Here is a 16,894-nt window from a genome sequence, read left to right on the forward strand (position 1 = left end):
CACATGGGGTACAATAGGACATGTGAACATGAACGTCCATGCGACCAGGGCGCACCAGTGTAGGGTCAAGCTTGTTCTTGTGATTGGTTGTGAACACAATAATTCTCTCATCGCCGCATCTCGAGCAAAGGCCATCGATGAAATTAAGCAATCATGACAGTGTCACCTATTGCACACATGACTTAAATTAGTTTAGAAAATAATATATATATATATATGAATTTATGACAAACATGACAATGTTGACAATGTTTTATCACGTTTTGTATAGAGCTGAAATTTACTCCTGTTAATGGGCTCTAGCTACTTTGCCAAATATGTGATCAACAATGTCGATAATAATGTGAAGCAGTTATGACATTTTTTTTGTACTTATTTAGTTTAGTTTCCTGGAACTCATAATGTTAGTGATAAACTCTTAAAGAATCAAACTACATTACAAATTTTTTATTATTATTTATAGTGCAATAACAATTCGATGCAATAACAAAATAAATCAAAATGAAGCTTTAAGTGTGAGTATAAAATTGAATTTAAGTATCTACTAATGTAAGAAACCTAAATCTTAATGTAAAATATGAATGATAAATTCCATTTATGATTAAAGTATTATGTGTGAGACAATAAGAGCATCTCCTCCACTACTACTTTTGAAGACTCATTGAAATATTGTAACCATTGATAAAAGTAAAATACTATCTTACGATTCTTACCATTGATGTTACAAGAATTAAAAAAAAAAAAAAAAAAAGGGCAAATGAGAAGTTGCTCCACTTGGATGGGTTAGAAAAAAAAATTAAAGATCAGCATCATTCCACACACTCATTGGAGATGCTCTAAGTATAAAGATATGTTATCCACACACTTATTTTTATGTTTTACATTTTTTTAATTTATGACAAATTAAAAAAATCAAATAATAAAAATTAACAAATAATTTATAAGAAGTATAAAAAAAAATATGATTAGGTATACAGTGGAACATCACATCAAATGAAACTCTTGAAGGAAACGCAATTGCTTTTTATGCATCGAAAGGACCTTTCTCTGAAGCACCTGGAAAGTCTGTTTTTGGAGGTTGCATTGGCCAAATCCAATACTGATGCTATGTGCAATGTATATAGTGCATATGACCAAAAAAAAAGCCTCAGTTTTCCACAAGACTATGGCATGTGCTGTCTTTGACTTGGTCTTCACGTTATTCTAATTAATTCGTTGTATGAATTTTTTCGGGTTCCCTTTAATTTAATTTTAAGCATTCGTGTAAGAGCACATTGCTAACTACATTTTTCATATGAAAGCATTTTTGTTTACTATTATAATTGTGATGCATGATCATATTAATGTTATTCTTTTTAATTTAAAAAAAAATAACCAAAATTAAATAGAAACATATGACGGATGATTATGGCGTTTTGAAATAGGCGCCTTGTTTTTTAATTTTTTAGATTAAACATACACTTATTTTGAAAATTTGATCAAACATTTTCCTAAAATTTTGGTTATTAATTTCTATTTTTCACATAAGTTCAATTTTGTTTAGAATTTTAGTTTTTCACGACTTCTTCTGGACATTTCGTTTTCTTTTCCTATTATCCCTACATTTATGCATTTTTTATCCATCTCTATGCATTTTTTTGTTGTTTGTTATAATTTTTACTTTTTTTGTGAATATAGTAGAATACTAGAAATTTGTACCCGCACGATGCTGCGGAATTTAAAATCATATGAAATATTTTATAGGTTCAATTTTCACAATGTTTGAGTAAAAAACAGAGAATTATGAATGGCAAATGAGTAATAAGTCATTGAACCCAATCAACGAACTTTATTTAAATAGAACCAAAAGAGTAATAGGTCATTAAACACTCACTTCACCATTCTAATTTTTTACATATCTGTCTGTGTATATATGAGGGTAGTCATTCAACCCTCACTTTTTTCTTTTTTTAGAGTTCTGCATACTAATTGGAGGAAACCAAGGAATTCGAAGCTTTTCCATACCTCGGCTTATATTTTGAGGGAATTTAATGTGTTCTTGGAAATTGGTAAAAGTGAATGTGGAGGAATAAGGGAAGAGTCTATTGTCTGTCAAGCTCTTCCCTTTGAATTGCTGTAAAAGAAACTCTCACATCCACCATTCCTCCCATTCAAATTGAAAAAATTAAAATTAAAATTTTTAAGAAAAAACTCGATAGAAAATCACTATATAGTTCAATAAATTTGGAATCTGTGTTATTTTCCTGAAGAATAAAAGGTGGAAACTTTACCTGAGGAACTGAAAGCCAAGCTGTGATGAGAGCAAGGCAGATGGTGCTGGAAATGTTATGGAGGGACAGAATCAGAACTGATAGGATTGAATAAATCAGTCAGAAAACTCAAGATGTGATCAACCTATTTGTTGCCGACCTGCATCCACAGAAAAACCATACAAAAAAATGGCTAATTAGATTCGATAGCATACCACAATGTCATGGTACAAAGTTATCTGTAATCACGAAATTAGTCACCTGAAATCTGCCGGACAACTCATCAGGAAGCCCAACTTTTCTGGGTTTAAATTTTCTCCCAATCCGAAACGAATTATCTAAAACACAAAGTCGAACGGGCTAATCCCTTCACTGGACTGTGATTTAACAGAGGTTCACAATCTCTCCAACAGTGCGTCAGCAGTGCTACTTGTTTCCTAGGTTCTGAACTGGGAAATCCCCAAATGGGCAAATCCAAATTTTATCATTAAAACCAAAATTATAGTAAGAAAATAATAATTATAACAGCTTGTACAAACATGAGTTTTTGAAATTCACCTGCCTTAACTTGTGCACACTTTACATGCAGAGACCCTTATGTTTTTTTGGTGGTTTAAAAGCCTGCAAATCACGGTAGGCTGTCCATACTGTTACAAAGATGCAGAACCAAAATACATATTTTATTATAAATGGACATATTAAATTGTATGTAAAGAATGTATAGCAAAATATCAATATAGCAAAAGAAATCTCGACACAACTCTACCACAACAATAAGAAATTTCAAGTAGAAAAAATCTACCAACTATCATACGGATGATTTTTAAAATGAATAAAAGACTACCCTATTATGGAGAGCTTATACCCGTCATTTGTTTACTGTTCTTGATGAGTTGCAAAACACAACCAAACAAAAGAAAGGTCATGTCTGATAAGAAGGTTTCATTTATAATTATTTCTATTTCTACATAAATACTAATAAATTAAGCTCCCAATGATCTACATAAACATTTGCAGGGCACTCTTTTCCATCGATGGAAATGACTGAAACAGATTCACCCCATGTCTTAATGACATCAGTTATGTGTGGAACCACCTAAATCGACTCAAATCATAGAAGAAAGGCAGTCATCAGTGTTCAAGCAAGTGAAGCGAAAAAGAAAAGGTAGGACATATGAACATTGTGATATTGAACTTCGCAGAATTAGCAGCCTTGTCTCTAGAACCCGAAGGCCGAGACATGCTCTTTCCTCGGCCGTAATCGCGAGATTAAGAAGTCAGCAGCACACCCAACACCACATCAACATTCATTTTACTCCCCAGCCGAGCTCGGCTGACGAGTTGGCACGCCCTGCATTCAATCAAATGACGTAGTTAGCTCATTAGCTACTGGGCATGCATGCCAAATAAACTAGGTAGTTTTCAGGGTCAACAACCCTACAGAGAGGGATTTAAACATGGTTGTAACAGGGCAATATCACTTTCACCGCCAGTCGGTCTGACCCATACCCAAGAACACTTCATTCTTCATTACTATCAAGGTATTGACACTGACTGATGCACTACAGATCGTTTGTGTCAATTTTCTCCGGGAAATGCCAAAGCTATTTAGCTTTTGGGTCAGGACCAAGGTCATGCTTAGGAATGAATATGGCCCAGGCGACAATCACGATCTGTTTACAACCCGTTGTAATTAGATACAGGTGAGTGAGAGTTTGCAGTGCCTATCATTTGATTCTTTTTATCTTGTAAGAGCTATGTTATGGCTAATCGTCCACGCGTGTATGTGCAATTTATTGCCGCTTGTTTTGGGACTCGCATTTGAGCAAACGTAAAATTCGCCTACGCATCGTGGAGTGTGGGTATCTTATATTGATGAATCTTAAACCCTTTCCCCTGATTGTGTAGCTGGACAATTCATGATTGGGATCCTAGCCTAGAAAAAGATGTGGTTTGCGCATTACCTTGAAGGCCTTGTAAGAGAGTACCTGAAAAGTTACGGTTCAATAATCCGGCATCTTGCCGATTGTGTGGATAGTCATTACCCCATGGTTAGCGCCGGCAGCGGAGGCTGCTCCTGTATGCAAGAAAATATTATGCTTATGTCTTAGGGCTAAGATTTCTGTTTTACTGGGGCATTATGTTTGGGTCTCATTTGTGATGGTCCTTTGTGTTTTGCAGCACCTACTGTTGCTATTTTGTGGGTTTAATCTCGCACTACTGCGGCTTGTTCCGCTAGTTTCCTCTGTTAATGAAGCATTTCTTTTCCTGTAACAAAAAAAAAAACATTGGTAAGCATGTCATTTGGAAAAATAAGTACGAATTCTTGCCACATAAATGTTACCATTGATCAGATCATATAATATTACAAATGGTACTAAGAAACCACTGTAAGCAACATCGACATTCACTTTTATATCAACGCCAGTTTTCTTTTGTATAATGCAAACCAGGCACATATAATTGCGATACAAGCACAGTGCGAAGCATCTGGGCTTAAGCAAAAACAAGTAGATCAAACTTCAGTTGATGGAAATTGATTTGTACTCTTGGACCGTGGAGGTGATAGCCTGTTCGACAGGTAACCTATCCACACTTGATGCCCCATAAAACCATGAACTCCCTTGGTGTTCTTTAGTATAAATTCTGCCTCTCTTGGACACGAGATTGGACCTACAAATTGTGCCAAATGATCTTCATGTTCATTAATGTGATAAAAAGGTAACTTGGAAACAAGAAATGAAAAGCTCCCGAGCGAATACCACCATGGCAAAGCACAATGGCGTTGGGATTGATCCTACTTGCAGCATCTGCAATATTTTGTACGCGAACTACACTTTCCTCCAGTGAAACAGCCGTCTTTGCCCCTATAGAGCCAGATGTAGTGAGTCCCATTCCCATATGAGCCACGATAATATCAGCACCAGCTATCGCCATTTGCATAGCTTCATCTTGATTGAAAGCAAATAGGGTTGTCGAGAGCCCCATCTTATGTGCTTTTTCAATCATCTCAACCTCCAATCTGATCAGTACATTAAGAAAATATCATATGCGCAGAATGCATAATGATAATATTAATCATTTAAAAATCTCGGTTTAGAACCTACCGGTATCCCATTCCAGTTTCTTCAAGATTTTGTCTAAAATTACCATCATAGAGTCCAACTGTTGGAAAATTTTGGACACCAGAGAATCCAATCGACTCCACCTGCCTTGGGAAGAAATCCATACGGCCAAAAGGATCAGTGCCACATACACCAGCAAGAACAGGTACCTTCTTCACCACCTATCATCATCATCAGCTCCACATCAGCAAAGAGTGATTTTGAAAGAGACATGGGAATGGCCCGAACGGGTAAGGTATTGCATTACTAAATTGACTTGTCACACTTTCAGTATTACATTTTAGTTTCACTGCCTAACTAAGAATTTGAATGCTTGAATATTTCAGATTATACTTGAACAATCTTCCAGCATACGGATTACGAAAGGGTTGAAACTTACTGGCAAAACTTCATTGGCCATGTCAAGTACTACAGCATTTGCATCAGCAAAAGGTAATAAGCCTGCCAATGAACCTCTTCCTGCCATGCGAAAGCGCCCTGAATTGTAAACCACCATCAGATCAACACCACCAGCTTCTTCAAACTTTGCAGATATGTCTGTCCCTGCACCTGCCCCTATAATTGGAATTCCTCTGTTTACTTGATCTTTGAGTTGCTGCAATACCACTCTAGTTCCTTGCCAAGTTTCTGTCACAGAAGTAACAGGTTACTGGTTAGATCCGACTCCAATGATGACATAAAACAAAATCTGCAGCTCTAATCTATTCATTGAGCAAAGTTGCTGTAATTTTCAATCATTACATACTATCATCCCTTTCCTAAACCATCCAACGTAATTGCATTTCTGTTGTTGAATCAACATAATAGGGATTTAGTATGTCTATGTACCTGACACAATATAATACAACACATGCACTCTGGGGGATATCAATACGTTTCTGAATTTACTTAAACATCCCAATGATATGTAATGTCACAAAGAAAATGAATACAGTTCAAACTATAACCTGGTCTTGCATCTGGGAAGTCACTCAGGTTACGTGGAAGAGTCTCAGAGCTTGACAAGTATATCTTGGAAACAGAACTTTCATGAACTTGTTGATTCGATTCAGGAGTAGAAACTTTCGGAGTACACTGAATATAACTCTTTGTACTAATCTCTAAAAACGAGTCCACCAATGCATTTACAAACTCGGGGTCATTTTTATGACGAGGGAACACCATTACCTATTAAAAATGCACTATTTTCGATAGTAATGTTGGTCCGCACATGAAACCAAAGAAACTAAAAAAGGCACCATTCAATGGGCAATAATTGTACCTTCCGATCTTCATTTGTTTGGATCAGCCTCTGTAGTTCGTAGTTAGAGAAGCAGTGGCCTCTGGATCATGAAAAGGCTGCCCTGGTACATCCAAAGCAGAGACCCTTTTGTGGTAGGCAAACAACCTTTGATGATGATTTGTTCAACTTATCTGCTATAAAGCCAGCAAATTTCTTGTTCTCGACTACAGTGGTTCTCATGAGTGAAACCTGAAAAATGATGAGTATTTTTCCGAGTTATCCACACACAGACAATCCTTTTAGAGTTATATTATGTTTAGAGACTTCTCAGTTATTACCTGCTTATTATGTTCATGAATCTTTCTGTGTTGAAATTGGATGGTATGGTATCCTTAGCTCCAAAGTTTACCATATCCAAAGCTCCAACACTTAGTACTAAAGGAATCCTTTTCTCTATGATGGCATCAAAGCGGGAAGCATCGCAAGCCATGACACCCCAAACCACATCGTCTGCAACCTCTGTTGCTGTGATATCGAAAACACCCTAAGTAAAACAACAAGGAAACTTCCCGAATAAACAAAAATTACTCAAAAAGGCCAACTCAACACTAAAGTTAAATGAAATGAAATTACATAAGGGTTTGAACTTGGCACATAGCAAACTGCAACGGAAACCAAACAATGCATGTACCTGTCGACAGTTAAATGAAATGAAAAAAAAAACAAAATATATATATATATATATATATATATATATATTACTAAGTAAGAGTAGGCTAGGCTTCGCAATGAGCTCTAAAATACCTACATCTTTTCAAGAATTTACATTAAAACTAAGCGAAACAAAGCATATCTCGAGCTTCAACAATCAAACAATCAAAACTTACCTCGTTCTGTAAACTGTTCTCTTTAACAAAAGCTTTACTAAGTTAACAATTTTATATGTCCATTCCAGTAATTCTATTCAAACAAATTTCAAATTTTCAAATTTAACTTACCAAAACATACAAATGAATATATTTCCAACAAAAAGACCTTACCTTTATGAACCCATCTCTAACCAGAGACTCCATGGCTCTCCCTCCAACCCCAGTGGCATGAAAAACCAATGTTCCATACCCTTCTTTCCCCAATCTCTCTTTCACCCCATTCACACACCGAGTCGTCACCCCGAACATGGTCAGCCCCACTGTTGATTTCTCCACCCTGCCACCGCCACCATCCGAATCTCCGCCCCTCCCAACTCTCCCAATCACCATCCCACAAAACGCTGCAGCAGCATTGCTCAAGACGACCCTGCTCAGCTATTAATCCCGCACACATCAACTATTGATGGGTACAACACCAGGTCCGAAGTCGCTACATAGTGATCCGTCCGCCCGCTTGCGACGGTCAATACGATCAGCTTCGGCACTCCGATTGGAGAGATCTTAGGGCGGAGGATATCAGTGCCGTGCCTTCGCTGCCTCCGAGACCAACAGCTCCGGCTAAAACGCCGTCCTTTGGGCTTTGGTTAGGAAGTTCTCGAGCGCTTTGCTCATTACAGCTACGGCTTCGCCTCTGTCCACCGGAAGCTGATCGGCTGCTGCTTCAGAATAGTGACAGAGAATCTCCTTTATCGAAACGAATTCGAAATCGGTTGGATTTGTATCGGTCTCGGTCCGACTCGCCGATACGTTCACCACCGAGACTTTGACCTGTAGTTTCGGTATCGACATTGAGACTCCGAATCGGATTATCAAAAACTAGAAAGAAAGAGAAGGATATACCTTGAGTGAGGAAGCTGCGGAGAAAGAATCGAGATGGGATCGGACCGACCCGTCGAGGAATCGGAGCTCGTCGAGCTTCGTATCGGCGGTTCCGAAACAGAAAACCCGGGGGATTTTATTGGCCGGCATTTCGAAGTGTCCGAGTTATGGAACTGGGTTGAGGATGACCAAGTGGGAACTCAGTCTTACTTGATCGGAGCTCACAGACACGGTTTCTGGAAGAAACGACGGAGCCAAAATGTCGCGCGTTCCGCGGTGGTTGGTACATCTGCAATTTCAGATGAAGTTTGGATTTAGGAGCCACGTCACCAACCTGAAATTATTATGTTTTTTACAAATCGGGTACTACCACGGAGATTAAATTTGTTATTATGTTTTTATGAATTGATAATATTAAGGAGATTAAATTTGTAAAAATAATTTTGAAGTTCCTGAGGTTATATAGTATGACTACCTTGTTACGGCTTCATATTATACTTACTAGTTCTGCTTTCGACAACACTAACAGAAGACATAAAACATATTTATTTAAAGGAATCATCAAACAAAATAAAAGGCTAGAAGTAGTCAAATTTTATGTAAAATTTAATCGTTACGAGATTCGTTAGATCGAACACAAAGCCAGCATCATGCTTAATTTCCACTCTTACTTTTAGAAATTTCAATCACACCACAGCAAAAACCTCATCCGCCACCAAAATCTCTTGCAAACCATCTTCTAAAACTCAAGCCTAACCAACACCAACGAAAGTAAATGCACTCTTATTTGCTAAACATGCACCTCAAGCTCTCAGTGTCGATTCATTCATTCCAACATCATCTTCAATCATTTCCATGGCTATTGGCAGCACTCCCAAGAGAAAATCAAAGCAATACGAGCAGTTGAAAGAACAACGAAATTTTAACCTAGGACCCGCATTTTCTTTTAGATGTTTGAGGTCTAGTTCTCGCTTATTTACAAACGTCAATGTGAAGGCATTATGCAACAATTAACAAGTCCATCCAAGCATTCCAACAAAATAGAATCAACGAGAGATAAATGATAAGGTGTGCGTGTGAAAAAGATGAATGGCATCAACATAATCACTCTAATTTTTACAAGCTTCAATTTTATTCTTGTCTGCGAATCGAAATCACATGACTCTTAGAATATGATTCGGCCAGTCATCATGAAAAATGACGATGTGTAACATAGATGCATGTAAATCATATTAAAAACCACATGCATCAACAATTAAAAATCTACGACCAATCAGCACTCGAATGAGAGCTTAACAAACCCTAATCCAAACTAACAAATTGATCATACAACCACCACGATACAAAGTTATTGAACTTGACAATTTGACCATGGGTTGACTATTTGACTTTTTCACATGATGGAGCAGGAAGGGTTGTGGTCATAACAGGGATCCACCCTCACAATGCCCCACCTTTGACATGGCTCAGGGCAATAATAGGGCATGGGACAGGGCACGACCTTCGGTTCTTTTTTTGTAGGTTTGTCCGGTACGGGATTCTTTTCTGGAGGTTTAGGAGGCCCAATAGTCACTACTTCGGCATATTTGCATGCTTTTCTAGTTCGAACAATTATTTCATAGGGATCACAGTCGCCTGTTACCGTCAAAGTTCCCTTGGCTGCATCAACTTCAAGTTTATCCACACCTGAAATGATCAGAGATGATTAATATGACAAATAGTACTGTACACTTTTGGTTTTGAGGTTTAAATACTTAATGATCTACTCTAGAGTTCTAGTTCAGTCTAGTCGTCCACACGTGCACGAGAGATTTTTAATTATTGATTGATGTGAGGATAAGTTGTGGGAAGTCTTTATCAATCAATGATTAGCAGTTGCTTATGCATCCATGGATTGCTCACAATATCATATATCATATACTTACATACGTTTATACTATAGATCGTGATTAATCTTATTTTGAATGACTAACAAGTGAAAACAAACATAACTAATCTATGCCAAGGAAATTTAAGGAAACAAGTTTCAAGAGGGGACATGATGATGTTACCTTCTAGGACAGACACTGCCTTGAGAAGCTTCCTCTGGCATTTTTGGCAATGTATATCAACCTTGAGGACAGTCCTTTGTACCATTGAAGAGCTAGAGCTTACTCTCTCTCTCTCTCTCTCTCTCTCTCTCTCTCTCTCTCTCTGTGAACTAGCTATAAAGACGGTGTCATATATGGAGCTTTGGGTTGTTCACCTCCCTAGCTAGATAAGCTCATCTTAGCTGGTCGATTGCTTGTCCAATTGGCCTTAATTTATATAAAAACCGTACTTAGCCAACATATGCTTTGTATCACCAACTTGATCAAAATTAAGCCTATTAAATTGTAGGAGATGAAGCCTATTAAATTGTAGGAGATGAAGAATTCGTTTGGATATGATTTTAAAATGATTGAAAATGTTTTTAGTGAAAATATTTTTAGAACCAATCTTTAGTAAAGATGCAAATAAATCTTGAAAAAGTACTTAAAGTGCTTCCTGAAAGAAGCACATAACTTGTGTTTCTTGCAGAAAGCATTTTAAGTGCTTTTGGAATCCAAAAATATTTTCTCTAAAAGCGTTTTCAGTTATTGTAAAAGCATATCCAAACGAGTCTGCAACCTATATGTTTCATTGACTTATTTTTATTTGACACAATTAGATTCCCCCATGCTATCAACCAACAACCAACATATATAACTTATATTAGATACACCAATTTGTGTGAGGAAAATTAAAACACAAGCTAAATAGAAAAATATATATGAGAGAACAAAACAAAGTATACGTTGACAAATAAGATATCCAAATCAAAGGACAGGGACTATTTTGATTATATGTTATGATCTATATATAATCCTTGTCCTCACTTTATATGTCCAAAATGGCTTTAAATATAAGAAAAACTAATGAAAATGGTTTGAAAATTTTGAGTTTTAACGATAAGGATAAAATAAAGGGTAAAGTGAATAGTATTATGATTGACTTTTTAATGTAAAAATGTGGGTTTTCGTTAAAATGAACAGTACCGAAAGTTTTTTGTTAAAATTCCCTTAAATATATTATGAAATCACCAAGATGCCTTGTTATTCACTGAAGTAGAGAGACCAAACAATGCGTTTTTATTAAGGTTTGGTTCACTTGTACATACAAGTCAACTAATTCATGTCAAAAGTGTATTGTATTGGCACTCTAAAATAATTATTTTACATTTCAAATTTTCTACGTTTAAAAATGAAAATACATTTAGAGTATCAATAACATCTTCCTAAAATTATACAAATAATTCAAACAAATATAAAACTTTAATTTGTACAAAAGCCAAGTATTTTGCGAAATGATATATAGCTCAAACAAGGAAAATAATTATGCATATTTATATCACCGTTTAATTTTTGTCGACGTTAAGAATTCACAATGGTCAATTGTGGGTCCTAACCCATCACAGTTGACAACTCATAATCGAGTTGTTGCGTTTTTTTTTTTTTTTTTTTTCCAATTACCGTGCGTGTCATTGTGTAATACTATTCGCTAACGTCCAAATAGAATGACTGTGGCAAGTCGTTGCGTATATCTAGATCTTTCCTGCAGTTGTTCCTTACGGTATCGTTTGGTATGATGATGGGACGGGACGGAACGGAATGGGACGGGACAAGACGGAACGGAACAGAGCGGGAGCAAAGATGCCCTCGGATGGAAACAAGGAGGAAGAAGAAGGAGACGGAGAGGTTATAATTTTGTGTTCCACGAATGTGGAACGAGTCGTTCCAGGGGGTTGAGGTGGAACGAAAATTCACCCAAAACTCGTCCCGTGGAACAGCTCGTTCCACCCGTTTTATGAACACCAAACGTAGGACGAAACGTCTTATCTCACTCTGTTCCGTCCCGTTCCACATACCAAACGGTACTTATCATACAATTTTTATTTTTGTAGTGTTGGGCCTGTTGGCGAATAAATTAATTACCTATGTTTGGGGAGAAGTTGTTGTCCCGATTACTAACTAAATTTGAAGGCTAACGTGAACTTTTACTTATAAGTCATTTTTTATTAACAATTATGTACGATTCAGATGATTCCAAAGAATTATGTATTTATCAAGTGTCCTTTACCTAACCAAAGAAGAGAAATGAACTCTGTGTTTGTCTGGACATATATTGTCATAGGAGAAATGTTCAGGGGATTATTTCAAAAGTGGGATTTAGACTCTCTACAACCTCATGTTTTAGCATAATTTTTTATAATATTAACATAAAAATTAACGTTAAATTATAAGATAACATAATCTCCATAGAGAATCACACTTTTAAGAGTTCCCTTAACATTTCTATTATCATGGATACAAAAGTCTCCAAAGTATCAAGCAGCTACCAACGAAAGAAATTGTTTGCGAGTGGTGCTGTAGGATTCTTTGATTAATATATATATATATATAGCTATGCACAAACCAACAAGAACAAACTATTTAATTAGCTGGTGGAGATAGACCACCTAATTATCGTTGTAAACAAAGATATGTCGTTTTAACTGTAATTAATTATTCAAGGGTTCTATGACTTTGCCACTTAGTACTATATTTTTAGTTATATTCTTCTATACTTAAGTAATAGTTTTAAGGTTTTATTCTCATCAAAGGTTAATTCGAACTAAATTATTATGGTTAGCTCATTGTAAGATTTAAAGAGATTTTTCCTTATGCCCGAAACATGGGCACATGTGCCATATGTCATTATATAGAGGAACACTTGAAAAGAAAAACTTCCGTCCACTTGTATAATAACATATGGGGTACCATTCCTTATTCTGGACATATTGAAAAATCTCTTGTTGAACCCACTCCCCCACCCCTAAATAATATCATATGTATTAAAAGATAAGGTAGACATTTTTTTTTCTCATAGATAACTAAGGATTATTTGAAAACAATTTCATTTTCAGTTTTCAATACATGCAGTTATAATTTATAACAACACTCAACAATTGGTGTACTTCTGAAACTTCTTGACAAAGTAGGATTGAAATTCATATAGACAATGGTGTACTTTAGAGACAATTCATCATGCTATACATCTTTAAGGGTTTCTAATGAAATAATGCAAAATTAATAAAAGTCAGGTATGAATAAAAATACTTCCGATCAATACGAGTGAAGCATGACACACGCTGGTGCAAAGTTTCTGACAGAAAAAAAATGAAACAATGACATGTTGTGGATTTGTTTTGTTTAACTCAAGTCAAGATAGAAGAAAACGAGAGTCAAACTCTTGTCGTGAATACAAATTAAGTGTCGTGCCACCCCAAATGTTAAGTCACACGGATACTCTAGTTAACTAAAACTTCTCACATGTAGCATTCTCAGCTTATTGTTACTTTATTTATATGGAAATCGGGAATGATTCCGCGCATTAGAAATGTACTCTCCAGAAGGTATAGGTACTTGAGACCCACGAAGGCAAGAAAAGCTAGCACTGTTTGCTAACACGCATTATATTGGAGAATAAGAGGCCCCAAACAAACGAAGAATCATTGGCCTTTTCTTTCCTCTGTGACTGAGAGGTTCACATGCCAGTAATTATTTTTTTAAACGGACATATAAACACAAAAGCAACGTCAATAAGCACACTTTCACCACTTCACAGGTAATTATGTACCATATATACTAAGATTTTAGTAAACTTGATAGTGTGAGTGTTGTAAGTGGGAAGAAAAAAAAAAGTGATTCAATTTCAGGCATTTTTCTACCACATTTTCAAGTATAATAATATGGAGTTAATCACACTAGGGGGAAAAAGGGTTTGCAAATGAGATATTTTTATTGATGGATCGAAGATTTTGTTGTTTTGGTTTATAGCTTTAAACCCTACAGTCATGTTTGGGGTGAGAAATTTCGAAAATTCAAGGGGTTGAATTTATAAATCCTTTTTATGTCTTTGCAAATGATCGTGAAAGACATTTTTTAATCTTTGATATCTAACATTTTGTAGTCTATTTCTTTCTAGCTTGGCTTAATTTCTTGGAACTTGAAAATTTCACATCCAAACATAGCCTATAGGGTGATACAAAACTCAATTTATAAGCCTGAAAGTTCTTTTTGGCTGACTTAAACTAAAATAAATCATCACAGGGGCTCATATCTTTCTTTCATAAATCTGACCCATAACGAATCCGGTTCATTCACCATTCTCCAGCACTATAGTAGCTTTTGTTTCCAACCTTGAATTTTCCTCATCAAATATTCTTTAACATAGCCCAAAGCTTGCCGTTTTGACTTACCCCAGATTGTTGGGAGACCGAGGTAAGTTCCAGGATTCTCCACTACTGGCATTCCCAAAATTTCACCCTATTCCTCCTTTACATTTCTTGGGGTATTATTGTTGAAATAGACACTTGATTTATTGAGGCCAACCTGCTAGCCGGACTCTGCACAATATGCGTTTAAAATCTGAACAATATTCTTGCAATGTTGTTCTATGGTCTGGATGAAAATTAAAGTGTCATCCGCAAAGAACATATGTGAAATGTTTGGGCTATTTGAACTCATTTTTACTCCTTCAATATAATTCAAATCCACAACTTTTTGAATGAGCAAAGAGAGAACATCACTTACAAACATAAATAGATAGGGTGAAAGATGATCCCCTTGTCGAAGCTCGTGGGAAGGGAGAAACTTCTGACCTGGCTTGCCATTGATTATGATGGAAAAATCAACCGAGACCACACATTCCATGATTAAATCAATCCACCTCATATCGAATCCCATTGTGATCATGATCTCCTTCGGGAAGGCCCATTCCACTCAATCATAAGCCTTATTCATATCCAATTTTATTCCTAACTCAAACTTCTTTTTCGGATATCTCATGGGCTATCATGATATTATCCTGAATTTCCCGACCAGAAACAAAAGCATTTTGCATTGGAGAAATTAATTTCGGTAAGACGTGTTTAAGACGATTAACAAGAATTTTAGAAAATACATTATAAGAGAAATTGCACAAGCTTATACGTCTGAATTGAGCTACGGTCTCCGGATTTGGGCCTTTGGGGATTAGAACAATCTGCGTGGAGTTTAATTTTTACGGCTAGCCTCCACATTCATGAAATCGTTGGCAATTCCTTTCACCTCCTGGGAAATTACATCCCAATAGCATTGATAGAAGATTCCTTTAAATCCATCAGGACCTGGAGCCTTCAAGCCCCCCCATTTGAAACACCACTTCTTCAATCTCATCACCTCTTAACGAGCAAGTGAGAGTAAGGTTCATCTCCGCGGTTACCTTCGGCTCAATACATTCCACAATTGTGCCCCAATCTCTTGGCCCGTCAGAAGCAAATAAAGTCTTGTAGTGATCCTCTACAACTCTTCTTATCTGTTTAAGATTTTCAACCCATTGCCCGTTACCATCTTTGAGCTTCATAATCTTGTTTTGCCTTCTCCTTTACACCGTGAATGGATGGAAAAAAGAAGTATTAGCATCTCCGTCTTGCAACCATTTAATTCTTGAGCGCTGCTGCCAATAACTTCTTTCTTGCCCCCATAAACTATCAAGCTGCATAGAAATGGAATGAATTTGATCAACATTTTCCTTCCAATTGAATAGAAGATTACCCAAATGCTGTATTAATTCTTCAATTTGTATGTTTCTCTGTCTAAACTTTCTTTTGCTCCATTCCTTTAACCTACTTCGACATAGATTGAGTTTCTTTTGCCATTTCACCAACCAGTCACCTTCAAACTCCTCATCCCAGCTTTTTTTAATAATCTCTCTGCATTCTTCTTCTTTAGTCCAATAGGCTTCAAACCTGCAAGGACATTTACCTTTAACAATCTCTGGTTCACAATTAACAATAAGCAGACAGTAATCCGAACCCATCACAAAACCATGTGTAACTGTTGTATTCAACCACCATTCCTGCCACTTCCCATTAATTAGACTTCTATCTAATATTTCCTCTCCAAGAAAATTTAGGTCAGTTGAAACCCAGGTCCAACAATTCAGTCTTGTTCATAAAATTCTGTAGGTATCTGGGACGATTAAATCTCACTTTTCTTCCACCAGATTTTTCATCATCCCAAAGAATTTCATTGAAGTCTCTTCCACACATATGTCGACATATGCAACAAAATGTCCTCAGATGGCCGTTCAGTGGAGACTAAACTTCAAATTAAAAGTTCAATTGACTAGGGCTGAACATGTGGGTAATAAACCACGTAGTGCTACAATATTTGTTTGTAGGCTCCACATGCATGCATGTCACGCCAGCATTATAATATAAAATTAATAAAAAAAACTAATAAAAATTACTTCATTTAATAACTTTATTTAATAATAAGGACTAAAGAAAGAAAAGGAAAAAAAAAAAAAAAACCAACCAAAGCACGTTCAAGGTGCACGACTATCTGTCTTTAGTTTTAGAAATAGTTAGTTTAAGAAATAACATCATATCCGTATTCAGTTCTATAAATAATTAATTGAAAAAGTAGTCAGTATTCATTTTAAGAAATAGTGATAGCACCAGTGTTC

General features: G+C 36.3%; 1 protein-coding gene and 1 pseudogene across 1 annotated transcript; both read right to left on the reverse strand.

Annotated features, from left to right (window-relative positions):
- Positions 1 to 4,179: 4,179 nt before the first annotated feature.
- On the reverse strand, positions 4,180 to 8,603 carry LOC137747654 (toMV susceptible protein tm-1(GCR26)-like; annotated as a pseudogene).
- Positions 8,510 to 10,480, reverse strand: LOC137747801 (heavy metal-associated isoprenylated plant protein 12-like). Its single transcript, XM_068487946.1, has 3 exons — positions 10,396 to 10,480; positions 9,799 to 10,030; positions 8,510 to 8,633 (listed from the first exon to the last, which is right to left on the reverse strand). Exons 1-3 carry the CDS (start codon positions 10,478 to 10,480, stop codon positions 8,510 to 8,512), a joined length of 441 nt encoding a protein of 146 aa, XP_068344047.1.
- Positions 10,481 to 16,894: the final 6,414 nt, after the last annotated feature.

Source organism: Pyrus communis, chromosome 10 (genome assembly GCF_963583255.1).
Source record: "Pyrus communis chromosome 10, drPyrComm1.1, whole genome shotgun sequence".
Lineage (NCBI taxonomy): Eukaryota > Viridiplantae > Streptophyta > Magnoliopsida > Rosales > Rosaceae > Pyrus > Pyrus communis.